Source organism: Alosa alosa, chromosome 23, assembly GCF_017589495.1.
Source record: "Alosa alosa isolate M-15738 ecotype Scorff River chromosome 23, AALO_Geno_1.1, whole genome shotgun sequence".
NCBI classification, from domain to species: domain Eukaryota; kingdom Metazoa; phylum Chordata; class Actinopteri; order Clupeiformes; family Clupeidae; genus Alosa; species Alosa alosa.
In genome coordinates this window covers 17,209,786-17,227,285 of record NC_063211.1, presented here as the reverse complement: position 1 = coordinate 17,227,285, position 17,500 = coordinate 17,209,786, and the positions used below count along the sequence as shown (strand labels likewise).

The following is a 17,500-nucleotide window of genomic DNA, read 5'->3' as shown; positions in this document are numbered from 1 at the left end:
ATTATTTGGAATATGTAGAATAATGTGATGTGATTATTTTGTCGTAATGTTACCTGTGTGTGTGTGTGTGTGTGTGTGTGTGTCCAGGTTCATCAGATCCCGACGCGAGACCGCCAGGTCCGACTGCCCAAACCGAAGCGGAGGAAGATCTCCAGATAACATTGAGTCCTGTGGGGTAGCAGTCAATGCGGTATCCAGCCTCAAAGGGGGTTGTGTTTAACACACACAAACACACATACACACACACACACACTCAGTCACACACACTCTCATTCACACACACACACATCCCCTCTCCATCCTCCCCTTCCCCCTTTAGGTGCTACGACCCACAGTGGTGCAGTGGTCTCCCGAATCCTTCTCTCTCTGACTGACTGACAGTGAAGGTGCTGGATAAGCCAATCAGAAAACTGCAAAGAAAAAGGTTTTTGGGAGGAGAGGGGGGAACACACTCAAAATGGTTGCAATTTGTCTACAGCTCGCTGAAGAACTATTTTTTGTAGAACACAAGATGATGACAAAAACTTGAAAAAAAATTACAAAAAATGAAAAAATATTGCATTAAGAAAAATAGACAGTCCAAATATTTCTGATACATTTTCAATATGTATATAGAAAACAGAAAATTTCATGGTGAAATTCAGAGAAGAAAAAAGCAAAACTGTAAATACTGTACAATAATGCCATGTACAAGCAGACTTAATGCACACTCTATCTTTTATTGTACAAAAGAAAAACAAGAAAACTCTCAAACCAAGCAGAGGTGTACCAATGTCTTTGGTTTTTATTCAGCACGTGGGCAATATGGCCACGTTTGCAAGAGAACGGACTGAAGAAGAAAACAGAAGACAGCCTACAGCTTTTATATGATCATGACATAGAAAAATGCGCTGTTTGTTGTTTTGTTTGTTTATTTGTTTGTTCATTGCAGTTTGTTTTTTGTTATTTTTGTCCCTAATCAAGCAAGAGTGGGAGGAGTTAGCCTGCTTACCCCTACTCCCCAGTGTATGGCCAACCCCTCTCACTCACACACACTAATGCGTGTTCATATGTGTCCGAGTCCAAACAGAATGAACTTTACCAGCTGTGCCAGGTCCTCGGAGAGGGCCTGATCCGACAGCACTCACACTTCTGTGCTGCTGCAAGGTCTCTGCACCACAATAAACCCATATAAGAGGAACTTTAGAAAATACACTCAAAATTGTTGAAATCATCACCAAAAGTGGCCCCACACACAGACACAACTTTAAAAGCCTGACTGTATGCCTATTAATTAGCTGAAATTAAGTTGTGCTATTTATCACTACAAATACCAATTGCCATTGACTGATTGATTTAATAATGGCCTATTACTTTGGTATCAGCTTGACTTTCCTTCGCGTGTAAAACACTCAGTCAGATTCCCTGTAGGACCTTGTTTCACCGCTCAGGAAGTGCTGTATGATGTCACCAGCTGGTTCTATATCAGCAAGGTGGAGGATATTTTGTCTGCATTTAGGGGCCTTATAATTTTTGTCTTTTTGTTGTAAATTATTTATGTACAGTATTCTGATATTTATTTGAATCACACATTTAGAGTCGGCAATAATACAACCCGAGAGTTTGAATACTCCGAGAAAGCCTTATACATGTATGTACAAAGCATATATATAGATATATAGATATATATATATCTCTTGCACAGAGAGGAACAAACTTTGTATTCAGTATTATTCACTTTTAGCTGTTAACAGAATATCTCTATATATTATTTTCCGTTTTATTTAAAGTGTTTAATGGGTGCAGTTGTCATATTGTGTTGCGCAGTTTTCAGCACTGTTACTTCGTGTCATGGTAGTCTTGTGGCAACTCAAGTGCAAAAACAAATTTGTTGCTTCCCGTTGACAAAACTGTCTCCAGTAACCGGTCTCGCGTTTGTCTCAGGAAGACCAGTCATCGGGGCTACATTTCACAGACCAACCCTATCCTCACAGAGCTGTATTCTTTAGGTTGTGGGTGCGTGTCTTCACCTGTGTGGCTGTGTTACGTGTGAGAGTACAGTACTTCTACTTTTTTTTTTTTGAAAGAAATATATAATATACATATGTCAACCAGTCAGTATCCTATTAGTAAATATACCGATCAGTTCCCTGGCAGAAACTGAGAATGGTATGTTAGTGGGATGTTTGTACTGTACGTTGCTTTGAGACGTAAGCCCAGCTCACTCTTTGGCTGAAACGGTCCCTGGGCACTGACCGCAGCCAAGAGTTTTATTAGAAACACTACGCTTTTCATTTCAAACCATACATCCATGTAGTGTGTACTAGACTATACGGATGCAGATGCGTTAGTCACAAGGTGAGGATCTTAAATTCAGAGATTTGGAATCTTAATTTTTTTTATTTCTAACTACAAAAAAACATCAACTTTGTGTGATTAATGTTTATGAAAAAAACTTTTTTTCAACAAATGCTGCTATCAAACCAGCTTTGCATTCATCTTGTGACTGATGCATCTGCCAATCTCAGTTGTTGAAGCTCTGGACCTTTTAAGACTTTTAAGATGAAGTACTTGTCCAAGGATGTGTGCACTTGTGTGTCAGAGGTGGATAATGAGGGAAAAGTCAGTATATAGCAACACTAGCATTAAATAGTCACTGACGTGTTGACTTGTTAAAACTAAGCAGACACTACGAGATGGGTCATAACTGTCAAAATGAAAACCATAGCATAGTAGAGAAACTTTACAACTTAATGTGTCTTGAAATGGAGTGTTTTATTTCTTTCTTATTTTTGTTTTTCCTAAGCATGTCCTCATGGTGCCACATAAAACTAGTCACTACTAAAATGTCAAGTGCAATATAACGTAATGTAACGTATCTCAGTCATGTTGGTATACTATCAGAATATTTGTAGCCTCTTTTAGTTACAATATTGCTGTGTTCTGTTTTTCTTCTGTTTTGTTACACACCAATGTATTCAAATTTAAGCAGACTACAATATCCTCCAACCATGCTTGATATGTACAGAGTTTAAGGAGAACTTGACCCAAGCTTATATTAACAGTCCTTCGGCACTGTATACTACTTACGTTAGAATATGCTGGTCCAGGATGTATTGGGTTCTGTTTATGGTGTTGTCCTGACAGTCTTACTAGCAAAAGGCTCTTAATCCGGCTCAGCGGCCAATCAAAAACACCTTTCCATTCTATGTTCCTGGAGCAATGTTGGTGCAGGAGAGACCCCTAGTGGTGATTGGCGTAAATAGCCGGGGCCACAAATACCAAGGAACCACAGGAATGCCAGTTTCTTTGAGCACACACAACAAGTATGCAGTGCCGAGGACGCCTAATGCTGAGTGAGGTCTGCCCAGCAAAGGTGTACCTTATGAAAGTCATCAATTCTGGTGGTAAAGTTCATTCTGTGGTATGTGCAATGACATGGAGACTAACAGTCCCATGTACAACTCCCACCTTGTGTGGAAGTTCTGGTCTGTTTCATACAGTACATGTTCGTTTTTGGTGTTGATGTTTTTGTTGATATGTCTTTTCAAATTCTATTTTTTGTTAGAAGTCAAAAAACATTCAGAATGGTTAACTTTTGTCCATATGTGTTACCTGATGAGTGTATGTGTGTGTTTGTATGCTGGGAGGTTTCTTTCATTTTTAAATGATTGTAAGCTTGTGTGTGAGTGAGTATTTTTCTGTTTTCTCTTTTTTGCTTGCTCCGTTTGTCCAATTGGTATGACCAACCGCTTCTCTTTTCTTTTTCAGTGTTGCTGCTTTCCAACATGTAACTAAGTATATATTTTTCTCACCAATATATACTTTACAGCCGTAGACTTCGTAAAGTATGTTGTGCACTTGATTTCATTTGTTGCCGATAGCATTGATGTGGGTGTTTTAGAAATAGTTTGTTGAAGTCCATAATTTCTAATTGTTTCAGTTTTGCTTTTCTGTTTTTGTTTGTTTGTTTTGTTTTTTTAGATTTGTATGATTTCTTGTAAGCAGCGAGTTTGTTTTTTGTAAATATTGTGAACCTTACAGGACATGCAGTGATGTAACATTGAAATAATGTTGCACCGATGTTTCAATTAAAAACTGGTCACTCATACTTGAAAATAGTTGTGGAGGCCTTTTGGGTACATTTCCGTTATATTGTTTGTGTTAAAGATATCATCATATAACTGATATCCCCTTTCAACTTCCAAAAGTAACATACTGTTGCCAACTTCATGATATCTTTTTTGTTTTTGGGGATGATGAGGATGCACCTCGCTGCAATAAAATATTTATAAATGCATATTTTATTCAAGTTATATTGGTTTATAATTAGTTGTTAAATGACTCTTAATTTAAACTCTCCAAGATTGAAAGTAATAACAGTCCTCTGGGTATCTGCACAGTCTGGAGTGCGTTTGAGCTAACATGGTATGATTCATCATTCAATTCAATCTAACTAATGACTCACTAACTTCTACTAAATAAGTTTGAACCATAATAGGTGCAAAACTTTAGTCTTTAGTTGGTACTAATGTGGATATATAGTGGGATGTGGAGTGGGACTCCTGCAAATCAGAGACTTGACTTGAATTATCTTCTTTTCTTTTTTTTATTCTTAGGTCATCAAGTTTATTAGTTTGTTCATATAGGCTTACCGTGTAAAATTAGCCTTGTTAACATCAAACCACTTCACAGATTGAGAATGGGTCTGGTAAGGCTTCATCAATTTACGACTTCAGGGGCGTAACCAGCAGTGAAATTAAAGTTAAATTGGTGCATTAAACTCTTACCAAACCGTTTCAGAAGTGCAGCAAATCTGTCATTGTATAAAGCCTGCCTCATGCCGGATAAGCGATTGTGATTGGATTCTGGGTTTTGGGTGATTTGGAAATGGATGTCAATTGGCTCCTTTCCAGACGGACCTGCAGAGCAAATTCAAATTTGCTACAGGTTTGTCTGGGTTCACCCAGGCTAGTGTAAAATGAATTACTGGAAATTCACTTTTATCCTATACACATATCATTTAAGCTAAACGTGTTTTATCACTTGGCTATTTACTTGAGCTTGATGTCAGTTCTGTGGCTCAGTGGGCTAAAGTGCATGATGTGTTTTCTGCTTTCTCAAAGGAAGCATGGTAATAACCTGCCTGATGGTTTCGACCCCAGCATGAAGTATAGCTTTAATTTGCAAAATGTTATTTATTTATTTCCTCTATTTATTTCATCTATTTATGTCCGTAAAATCCTGAAGTACACAATATGGCATCTAGTGTTCAATACAAAGAATTGCATTTTAGAGAGATTGGTAGCTTCCGGGGTACACAGAGCATTAAGTCTCCAAAAACCACTGCAAAAGTTACATTTGTTGGGCTCTAAGCAGATTCCAGACCACAAAAAAATGGAAGGAGCAAGGAGGAACTTTGTAAACATAAAGGGTCCCATAGGAATGACACCTTGCTTCCACTGGGCTGGCAATTTTGTCTGTAAATACGTCTTAAATATGTGATGTTCAATACAAAGAATTGCATTTCCTTAGAGAGATTGGTCGCTTCTGGGCACACAGAGCATTGGGTCTCTCCGAATCCATGAAAAAAGTTAAAATTTTCCGACTTAAGGGTACTACATACCCTATACTACATTTCCTCTGTCGCAAGAGAAATATCAGCCTTGCGCAGGCGGGTCGTGCACAGGAGATTTTTTTCAGATGCCCGCGATAAGCAGGATGAGCTTGAAGCCAAGATCAGGGAGCATGCGTGCTTCTATACAGACATCAACCACATTCAGGCATTTTTGCCTAGCCCACATCTTAAATAAACATGATGTTTGAATAGTCAGTTTGAGAAAAGAGGGAAATTAACCTGGCTAGGTTACCAGCGAGAGTTCGTGATTTTTAAATAGTTTGCTGGATAAGTTAATGAAGCTACCAGAGAGAGATGTAACAGGGAATTAAGATGAAAGAACTAGGACCCAGGGACATGCCAATAATCCAGCAAAAGGTAAAGATATTTCTTTTCAACCAAAGGATATCTGCCAAGACCTAAACAGTATCTTCCACCTTAGGAAATGACACAAACTCATCTCTCAGCACCAGCCAGCTAGCTAAAATTTCCCTCGGGATGAATAAAGTAGCCTATCTCTATCTATCTATCTATCTATCTATCTATCTATCTATCTATCTGCACACACCTTGGAAACTAAATGGTAATGATGGTAGTTGTGAATAGCAGCAACCAAAGTCTGAAGTATCATCACAGAGGGTAGTTTTTACTGCCATTGAGGCCAATGCCAATTCAGGAGAATATTGCAACTAGTGTCCCACCACGCACGAGTATAAATGGTTACGGCGCCCCCGTGACGTCACATTGTCGCACTACCGGTCGGGAGTGGCGCTTTGTAGGATGCTTTACTCTAGGCAATTTCTAGCCTAGAAATCTAGATGCACCCTAGCGGCAGCAAATGTAATAAGCAGCCAGAGTCGTCTAGCAACTTTCCGTTGGCTTGTGAGCTGGAAAAGACAAACTCTGGGCAGGCCAATCACATTGTGTATAGAGTCGGTGGGCGGGCTTAACACAGAGTTGCAACGGTTACGTGTGAATTCCCTGCTACTTGAAAACAAATAAGATGGCTGCTGCTGCTTGCGAACAGCGGCCTTTCGAATCGGCTTTGGATACGACTCTTAAAGACTTGGAGTTAAGCTTTTCTTTGAGAAAAGAACAGACAGCACTGAAGTCATTCATAAAAAAGAAAGATTGGTTGTAGCGCTATCCTATTGTGTGCAGAGGTCATTTGAAAGACAACCGTTTATCCCGCCCCTCGGATTGAGCCTTGCCAATGGTGTGTTCCCAGACCGAACATCTTGATGTGGGTCTGGCTTGTCAGGCTAGGCAAATTCCGGACCGCAAAAACAATTGGAAGGATAAGCTTCGCAAGCGCACCGGAGCTCAAGGAGGCTCCCATTGGAATTAATCGATGATGCCGTTTTTGCACACGTACACGAAGCTGTGAGGAAAAAGGAGGATGACAAGGACAACTAGTCTAAATTTTTCGATTGTACACACCACCATCACATCTGGTGTACCCAGTTCCATTGATTATAGTGGAAGCTAATTGTTGCAGCATATGCTCCACAAATGGAAAGCTTCAGGTGTGCTTCAGGTCTGCTTTACGTTTCCCAGAATTATGCTTCAACCACAGGTCGAGAACAGCAGTTCAAACTTCAAAACCTAGGGTCTATATTTGGACATCAATGAGTGTAAATTTTCATTTGGGACCAAAACCACATCAATTGGTGCAGTTTTCAGTAGGCCAAATCAAAGTCCTTTTAGGCAAGTCCCTCCACTCGGCGGCCATATTGCAATGCTTTTTGGGCACTTATCAGGCACCTATTTCGGCAGAAATGTGCGTGCGCAAGGCTTCACGACCTCAACCTTGCTCCAGCGGCGAGATCACAACACATGATTGGCATGATGTCTTCACACACCACATTATTGGCTCAATGTATTCACAACACACAACATGATTGACAACTGAATGTTTGCATGCATGTTTGAGTGAACTATGCCCTTGGCGAAAGAGACTGTTACTCTCTCATCACATTTTAAACAAAAGCTTGGTACATGCTCCCCCTTGCCCCCTCAAAGCACTTGATGCTGACTGTGCATGTTCGAAGTGATCCCAATAATATTTTCTCAAACAACACAGATTTCTAAAGACTTGGTTATCTTGGCTGCTTTAAGAGAACCGCTCTGCTCCCTAAACAGTTGGACACTGTATGATGTCCGTCCGGGTTCCAAATTCATGACGGCGCCCAGCCTGCCCCCTGCACATTCTGATCACATATTCAGGATTGCAAAATATTTCTTTTCACCCTTGCATGCACTGTGCTCCTTCAAGTCAGAGTCTGTCATAACTGCTGGCTTGGGAGCTAAAGTTCAGCTATCTTTTGACCTTCAAGAAGGGATTTATTGTCAGCATCCTCCATAAGGATACATGTTGGTGCCATTATTGTTTTCTGTACATGGGGTTAACGACCGATTATTAGTTATTTTTAAGATTTTGCAGGGTTTTTACATGAAGAGATTGGTAACATTTTAGGAGAGGATTCCAAGTGGTTACCATCTGTTGTTGCACATGTCAGCGTGTCCTCAGAGAGGTCTCCTAGACTGCAGAGGACACAGCCAGAATGTGCACTACAGCAAAACAATCCTTAGGGGCCTCGGCCAGGTTCACGTCCTTAAATCAAAGCGCTCTGGTTTTGTTTACAAGTCTGCATGGTGAGAGAGACCTCGGTTATTGCATTTTGTTATGGGATTATCAGGGGAGAAAGGGTACTTTAGAGGCTTTTTTTATAGGCTTTTTGTCTCCTTTTACATAACACACTAGACTGGCCAGATGTCACACACTGCGCGATTTTAGCAATGTTTTTGTTAAATACCAACTCGTAGCCTACTGTAGGAGTAATTTGCATGCGATGTAAAGTCAAAGATCACGATTTATGTTCTCACACCATACGGTCTGATAGTCCACTGCTCACTCGATACGTGAAATAAACCCCCGAACCCGGAACTGTGTCTAAGAAGAAGTAGTCAAAGTCAAAATGATTTCTTAAGGAAATCAGTTTGTGGCTCTCCAATACCTGACGAGCCAGACCCACATTAAAATGTAGGGTCTTGGGACTCACCATTCGCAGTGCTCAGTCCGAGGGGCAGGATAATCGGTTGTCTTTCAAATTCCCTCTGCACGCAAGAGACTGAGAATGTGTCGTCATCATGGCATTTTCCCATTGGTGAACGCAAAGCATTTTGGGGATCCACAGCAATCCATGCCCATGTAAACCAATGTAAATGGCCAAACGTACCCATAATCTTGGTCACGTGTCTTAGCAATCTCTATAGGATAGCGCTACAACTCATGAGTCCCATGCCTTTTCCAACCAGCGGAGCTAGTTGGGTTCAAACTTTTGCCAACTTAAAAAAGCTTAACTCGTGTCACGCTGTTCGCCAACATCAACATCCATCTTCTTTGTTTTCAAGTAGCAGGGAATTCATAGCCTGGTCCTTACTGCCTGTGACTATGTTTCTCTTCGTCATACAGTCTGGCACAATGTAATAGGAATCTGTCTCAGTAGTTGGCGGATGCTTATTTTGAGGTTTAAAATCATTGGAGTTCCCTTAACCAATCAGCAACGTTTGGTAATGACGTATGCTGTGCGCCGGAGTTCAGGCTCTTACGCTTACCACTTCCGCTCTCAGTAGTAAACAGACCATCTGATAAATCAAATTTTTCCCAAAGCCAGTTGGAAGGAGAGGTACGACGTCCTTGCCATTTATAAAATTGACAAGACAAGCCTCTTGTTCTTGCTTTTAATTGCGTGATGCTCTCGAGAGTTGAAACAACTTCGCGGATAGCTTCTAGCATCTCTTCTCCGTCGCCATTGTTGCTATGCTGTTTAACTACAAGCTTCGCTGGACTACAAGCAACTCGGCAGGCGAGTTCCGCGTCATCACTCAACTGTTCGCTGAATGGCTCGGCTACATGCGAGCCGTATAATGTGGGTTGGGCCAGACTACGTGCGAGACCGAAATCAAATTTTGGGCGGAAGTACTTAGGATGGTAACGACCAGGCTAGGGAATTCACGCCGAACCGTTTCAACTCTGCCATCAATCATTATGTTAAGCCCGCCTAAAGACTACACGTGATTGGCCCTATCTAAGTTTAATTTTACCAACTCGCAAGCCAACGGAGAGTTACTAGACTAGCCACTAGGGTGCGTCTAGATTTCTAGGCTAGGATACCCTCACAAGGGGCAGGCGATCAGAATTTCTGTCATGTCAGAAATTCATCCAACCACCCGAATGCCAGTCAGGAGTAGATAATCATCTGTCATTACCCTCTGTACCACATCAAAGGCACAACAAAACTGAAATCCGGCTCAATTCAAAAGAGTCGTATAACTCAAAAATCGTTTCAGTAGGCTATTCATTTTTGTCAATTAATATATTTTACATTTGGAAAAGTTAAACATACATTTATTTAGCATATTGTAGGCTATTATGTGGACTACTGTCTTTATGATTAATGGATGGAAGATAAAGTTGGACGGTTTGGCTCTCTAAATGTGATGACTTATTACTTTGTTGTGTCCTTCAACATTCAGTAACTCTGTAGCCTATCAACTTGAAATCCTGAGGGTCCCTAATACAGTTTCCTATTTAGACCAATGACGTGGAAAAGGTTTAGGAGCAGCCACATATGTCCACCACCATTGAGGGGATCTTTCCATAGATGATCTGTTCTTTGCGGTTGAAATAGAGCATATTGATAGGAGACATTTTGGTGGGAGTGCAGCAGGGTCCGGCGGTACCCCGCGGATTTGCCTTGTTTACTAGGTGAGTATGTGGGTACTTCTGCAGGTGCATGTACTCGCATTCTCCCGAGCAGTAGTTAGCCTTGTAGCGTTTAGGCGCAATAATCCAGTCCCAGCCGAAGTCCTCAAAGTCCACGGTGAGAGGGTAGCGGCAGCAGCGAGATTCAGGGGAGTTCTCGTCACAATCCAACCCTGTGTCCCTCTTCAACCGTTTGGGCGTCTCAGCTATTTTCACTTCCATAAAGGGTTTCTAAGATATGGAAAAGGCATGATTAAACAAAACAAAAAATAGCCGTCTACTACAATTTGTGCAAATGCACGATTTTACAGACCGAACAATGAGCATGCGTCTCTTTCTTACCTCTGAACATCAGAAAATCTTTACAACTCAAAGGACGTTTAACAGAAATCTCACCAGTCCCTCCGAGCCAGATTCAGCAGAGGTAACGGCCAGGTCCACTCCTTTGGAATCAAACGCCTTTATTTCGATACCAAGATTGGTCTCGGGTTGTTTCAGCCAAGACTGGAGGAGCTGGTTCATGTCGATACTTTGCCAAGAGCTGGCCTCTGCATCTACCTCGATTTTCAGGGACCTAATAATAGCCCTCGTGTTGCCTTCTGACAGTGGTTTTAGACGAGAAATTTGCAAGAAGACAGTAGTGGCTTCCTCGGTCGGCCGGAGGTGAATCCACAGCTGCGCTTTTAATATGTTGTTGGGTAATATCTTCGGGCTTAGAGAAAATAAGCAACATCTTGGCATTCCGTTTTTTTGAACGCTGGATTGAGCTGAAAGGAAAATAATACAAGGCCACCCTTAATGCTATACAAAGAATAAACTATATATATATTTGGCCCTGGTCAATGCAGCCTAGAGCGCAAAAGACAGGTGCTGGGAGAAAAAAATGTGATTTATGTTCACAATTCAATTCCAGTTGTATTTAAATCAGTTTCAGGAGTATGGCGACAAAAGCTCTGTCCTTGGTAGTACAATTATTACGTAGTGCTCTCCGTACGCGCATTGACCCGGCGCAACGGTGCGCACTTTGTGTAATACCAAACATATATACTGTATATGCGTAGTTGACTGTACGTTTTATCTTTTACTGTATTATTTTCATAACCAGCTGCCCAATGCATGCAAATATAAGCAAACGTTAAATAACTGTATATACGTTTCTGTGAAGAGTAAATATGCCGTGCGTAAAACTTACGCTCGGTGGCCATGGTAATGATGGTTTCAGTGGTGGCGTGCTCCCCATCATCGGCCGTACCAACTTTCCTGTCATCCAGCTGGAGATCATACTGACTGAGTAGCTCCTGCAAGGGCGGCGCTTTCGGCAAGAGCTGTCTGATCATGTCCCGGCTTATGTTTGGAGCCTGTTCAAGTCGGAGGATACTAAGAATTTGGGACTTGATGGTGTGTAGTCTCATCAGCTTGCTTTGGTGCCTGAACTCGCATGTGGAACATTGCTCGGTGTCCTCTGTCGTCACTGGCTGAGGTGTTGTGGAACTGCCTGAACAAGTTGCTCCAAATGCGCACAAGAAACACAGGTACACAAAGAATAGCATAATGTCTGTTAAGCTTCGGTTTGTTCTGATGCGTAGTGATGATTTTGGTGATTCCCTCAGCCCCCTGGTTCGCCTCCCTCAACAATGAAAGGCATAGTGTTGCACAACGAACAGCTTTATACGACTACTTCCTTGATACGTCGTCAAAATCCCTTGATTGGCCGAAATTATGTCAGATGTAAGTCGTCAAAGTTTATGGTCTAATGCCAATAACTAACCCATGCGCTCGAGCTACAAAAATAATAACATTTTGGGAATAGACCTAAAGGTTTGAAATGAGTCTATACAGATAGTGCTTCTCGCTATCCTCGTGATGTTCTTTGTGAAAACATTATTTTTGCACTACCCATTGTTATTAGAATAACGGGACACCTATGAAGTAGATGCATCGTCTTCTATTGGCTATTCCTCATTTCATTAATATAATGTTCAAAACCTTTATACAAATGGACTCTTAAGCTATAGTGATATTATTTAACCAGTAACCCAGTGGGATATTATGTGTTTTTACATTATTATGAAATCCGCAACCGCATACATCGGTGTGAGTGTTTTGAGTTCATTATCACTGTCACACCGGTTGAGGACGCTACTGTTGCGCTGATTCCTGTCTTGGTTAAATGTCCAGTTTCGCTGAGGTGCAGTGATTGGCTGTTCTGGTGCTTTTGTAGCTAAGAAAAAGCGTAGGAGCGTCTATGCACTTTAAACGGCTTGCCAACTTCTGTTTCTACTGCCGAATACCACCAAGCGCATGGATTCGATAATGGTGAATATTGTTTGATTAAATAAATAGAGAAGCCTATGCTCTATGTAATTAATTATGTTAATTCTGTAAAACGGATACAATACATAATGTAATGTAGTGGACCAATCATCAAATTGGTGAAACCGTGCTCGTTTTTAGTTAGTCATAAATTATTAAGTTATTTGCTCAAAAGCATCATAAATGGCTTGTTGCTTACAAAGATGTGTGTAATCAAGTAGCTTAAGTGCCGAACACGTTTCTTTTCATACTCTCTGTGTCTAGCCTACATTACAGTGAAGACGAGTGAAGTATTATATACAACTTTCTGGCACCCACCCAAAGTTTGAAGGAAAGCTTGCCTGCTGCTGTCTTGTGGACCGCATCACTGGCCCAAACTTGTAAGCTTCATCGCCGTCCTCTTCAGAAATGGATTAGTTGAATTAGTTTTAGGGTACTACAATGGGATGCTTCCAATCAAAACACAGAATCCCCGACGAGGCCAAAAACATCGAGGGGAAGGCCCTCCTTGTTACTGACTTGATAGTGGACGATAGCACAGCCTTATTGTTGGACTACGACTCTGAGCTTGTGAAGGGCTTGCCACCGGTTTCCCCCACTAACCTGCTCTTGCTGGATTACGCCCAAAGGATGGCGGAGGAGATTGTTGCCTTGGCGGTGCGGCAGTGGGATGAGTTAGACAGACAGTATAGAGACATCCCTTACATCGACTCTGACATGACATCAGCCGCTGAAACTTGACTCTTCTTCCCCAAATGAGTGCATGTTTTCAGAGTTTTAGAGTTTTCATTTATTTATTTTTTCATTCTGTTGGCTACTTTCATTCATGTTTTTTTGGGGGGGACTCATTATGAACAATGTGGCTGTTCAGTCATTGCTCAATGCTCCCTCATCTCTGTTGCCTCCTGCTGCCCTCGCTGTCTTTGTTTGTTGTGTAAACATGAGCCAAGTTCAGACACTGGGACTGGTGGTGACATTCCCAGAGTAGAACACTTTTTAGAGTTTTGGTGATTGTCAGTGTCCTGTCTGGCTGGTAATTCCCAGGAAGGAAGTTCACATGCAATGGTGTGCTTGCTCTCATCCTGTGCCAAGTGGAACAGAAGGACATTGATGCCTGCCCCAGGGTGCCCCCATACCTGTGCCTCAGACCAAGAGATCTTCATAAATTAGAAATGAGGATAGGGTTGACAGGAACTGTGAAAGGTTGGGGTAATAAAATAAGCATTAGAAAACTTTAACCCATTTCATGTTTTCAGAGTTTCTTGACTGTTTCAGACTGCATTTTTTTGAAGATCTTTTGTAGCATTTCAGGTGTGGGTATGTTGTTATCGAAGCAAGCTGTTGAAGCCTGTTTCCATAAATATATAGAAAATAAATTACCCAGATTTGTAGGGCAGGCAAGCCTGCAAATGAAAGTGGATAAATGGGACATATGCTGAAATTACATGTCATGTTACTCTGTGTGGCCAGACATGATTTGTTTATGTAATGTGAAACAGTCTGATACATCTATCTCGTATGTGCACCTCTAGTCATTTGGCTTGACAGACTGAGGAACATACTGAATGTCGTCCTGAGTTCGGCCATCTGTCAAATTTATGTCACAACTTAAGCGTTTCCGTTTAAAACCACTGATGGACAACACTGTGAAATACAAGCACAACAGCTAACAGATAGTCATCACTCCGGTAAAAGGAAACCTAATGAGTGGGACTCTTGACTCATGCATGTTCTCATGTTTTCAAAGCTACAGACATGCTCCGTCCCTTCATTCTCTGTGAGAGAAAGACCTTGGGGGTATTCCAAGTACATGGTTTAGTGACAAACCTGCACGTTAACTCAGAGTAAGTGGTAAACCTCCTAATAGAAGAGTTGTATGGCTTCATTCTCCTAACATAACAATGTCATAGGTCTTGCTGTAGGAGGTTTACCACTTACTCTGAGTTGAGTTAACTTACCTAGGTATATCACTAAACCACGTACTTGGAATACCCCCCCTTTGCTCAACTGGTCCACCGTCTCTCTCCCTCCCATGTTGTTTGCCAATGAAGGTGGCCCATGTGGACATGAAAACAAAAGCCAGCTCGAGGTCATCTAGAGGATGGGTCAAAGACACCGTGTCACCAGAGGAGGCGGAGAGTCAGGGACACTGACATCCAATCATAGAGAGAGCGGAGGACCATGAATACAGCTGAAGTGTTTCTGTGGAGTTGCTTTGCATCCATTGATTGAACCTAAATTATTGCTCACTGCTGCCACCTTGTGGACATGTCTGTCTCCTGTGCATAGCATAGCAGGCTGCATTTTAAGGGTGTAATGGGTTTCATCTGGCTGACAAAGGCTTTATATTTCTTCAGTCAAAGCATACCATCTCAAGATAGGAACCTTATTATGAAAACCGTATGAGCTTTATAATGCTCACGTTATCTGTGTATGAAATAAGTCAAATTATACATAATTATGACAATAGCATTACCATCTAGGCCTACAACTGGACATTTGCACAATTGTTGCCTATACGCTGCTATGACTCATTTTAATATCATGCGATCATGATAACTGAGCTTTTAAATTATACTTGGTGGTTATTTATTTACCTACAGAACAACTTGGCTGCTTTGTACAGTGCTGTGAAAAGTATTTACCCCTTCCTGATTTCTTCGATTTTTGCATATTTGTCACACTAAAATGTTTCACATAATCAAACTTTAAAAGTAATTTTAATGTTAGACAAAGATAACCTGAGTAAGCATCAGTGTTGGGAACGTTACTTTATAAAGTAATTAGTTAAAGTTACTCACTACTTGTTCCAAAAAGTAACTGAGTTAGTAACTGAATTACTCTATGATAAGAGTAACTCGTTACCAGGGAAAGTAACTATTTCCTTTACTGTTACAAAAAAAAAAGTTGCTATATGTCAAAGAATTTGGATTTTTTGAGCAGTTTGGAGCAGCCAGTTGAAATGAGTAGAACAGACAGGTGTTTGTAGGCTACATAACTTTCGATATTTATTAGATAAATAGATAGATAGATAGATGCTTTATTAATCCCCAAGGGGAAATTCAAAGATATTGCACATCTACAGACCTACGGTTGACTTCAGCCTGTGTCATAGGTTTTTGTTGTGAGGCAGAAAGATCTAGCTTTTGCTGCTTGGAGGACTTTGCTCCGAGTCCTTCTTTGCTAGTGGATGGCGAGCTATCATCTGTGGTGGAGGTATCGGTGTTTTTTGGCCACTAGCTTTAGATGCGTGTGTGAGATGCTTCATTAAATTACAGATTACAACGGATGTCGACAAAGTCTTCGCTTCGACATAATGTACACATTACGTGCACGTTCTTGCCTTTGACCACAATGAATTTGTTATGAAGTAGTGCTTATATCTCCACCTTGAAAATGCCAACTTTTCATCGTCGGATTGCTCCTGACCTCTGCTGTTTCGTCGAATCTATTTTAGCTGTTGCGTGTGTATGTGTGAAAACTATCCAACCCTACCTGGCCCTATGTGAAAAAGTACTAAATTAACCAATTGACCCAATTGATAATTTGGTTCAACTTCACTAGACACACACTTCCAGGTACCGATTACTGCCAATGCTGTTGAATCTAAAGAAATTCAAGAACAGATGAGAATCAAAGTTATTGACATCTATCAGTCTAGAAAGGGTTACAAAGCTATTTCTTAGGCTCTGGGACTCAACAAACCACGGTGAGAGCCATTATCTACAAATAGAGAGATCTAGGAACAGTGGTGAACCTTCCCAGGAGTGGCCGGCCTACCACAATTCCTTCAAGAGCGCGTCGACGACTCATCCAGGAGGTCACAAAATAACCCAGACTAACATCTAAAGAACTGCAGGCCTTGCTGGCCTCAGTTAAGGTCAGTGTCCACGAGTCCACAGTAAGAAAGAGACTGGGCAAAAATGTCATTCATTCAAAAAGAACACAAAAGCTTGTCTCACATTTGGCAAAAAAAAAACATCTGGATGACCCCCAAGACTTTTTGGATAATATTCTGTGGACCGAGTCAAAAGTGGAACTTTTTGGAAGACATAGGTGTCGTTACAATTGACGTAAAGCTAACACCGCATTCTATATTCTACATTATGGACAACTCATTCAGAAGACTTCTGATCCCTAAACTTAACTCATTTAATCTCACACATGTTCACAGTCCTCTTACTCACAAACCTAAGGACTGATGTACTGGTCTCTATATAATTGTACTATATAATTGTACTACAATCTCTATATAATTGTACTACAGGAAATGTTAATCTATTGCATATATCATTACTTCATTACTTTATTCGATTATCTGTGCGTCTCCTGGAAAGTAGCTGTTCCTCAGCTGTGGAATGGTCTGAATGTACGAGTCCCAGTCCAAGTTCGAGTCATTCAGTGCCATGGGCGTAGATTTAGGGTGGGACGCTAAGGACTAGTCCTAATCAACATTTTAAGATGACAAAATTGTCCCCACCAATATTTTAGCGAACTTATTTGTACTGCTGATCATTCCGACAGCCAGCACGACAATACAAGAAACGTCAGGATTATCTGACACGCAGGCTACACGCATGGAGAATGCCAATGCACAGGCTACTTTGCAGTGGCAGTCAAGCGAGCAGGTGTGTCAACGACAACGGTAAGTTACCAGGGCTGTCTGCCAATACATACCCCATAAAAGGCCAAAGTAAAACATTTTGATATTGAATTTGACTGACAGAGCTTTCAATTCGGCAGCCGTGGCCTAGGCTACTTCCTAGCGCTTTGGACTTGTAACCGGAGGGTTGCCGATTCGAACCCCGACCCCTCATTGCTAC

At 41.3% G+C, this 17,500-nt stretch overlaps 3 protein-coding genes across 3 annotated transcripts in view; 2 read left to right on the top strand and 1 right to left on the bottom strand.

Moving 5' to 3' along the window:
- LOC125288317 (methyl-CpG-binding domain protein 5-like) overlaps window positions 1-4,279 on the top strand; it is a 31,974-nt gene extending 27,695 nt beyond the window's left edge. The window contains 1 exon segment of the mRNA XM_048234583.1: window positions 88-4,279. Within this exon segment, the coding sequence (XP_048090540.1) occupies window positions 88-159 (72 nt within the window). The 3' untranslated portion in view covers window positions 160-4,279.
- Window positions 4,280-9,990: 5,711 nt separating this feature from the next.
- On the bottom strand, window positions 9,991-13,404 carry LOC125288627 (growth/differentiation factor 8-like). The gene is made up of 3 exons (XM_048235146.1): window positions 11,557-13,404; window positions 10,761-11,131; window positions 9,991-10,595 (listed from the first exon to the last, which is right to left on the bottom strand). The coding sequence occupies exons 1-3, from the start codon at window positions 11,912-11,914 to the stop codon at window positions 10,215-10,217; spliced, it is 1,110 nt and encodes a 369-aa protein (XP_048091103.1). The 5' UTR covers window positions 11,915-13,404; the 3' UTR covers window positions 9,991-10,214.
- Window positions 13,119-13,418, top strand: LOC125288977 (small membrane A-kinase anchor protein-like). Its single transcript, XM_048235691.1, has one exon. It carries the CDS (start codon window positions 13,119-13,121, stop codon window positions 13,416-13,418), a length of 300 nt encoding a protein of 99 aa, XP_048091648.1.
- The last annotated feature ends 4,082 nt before the right edge of the window (window positions 13,419-17,500 follow it).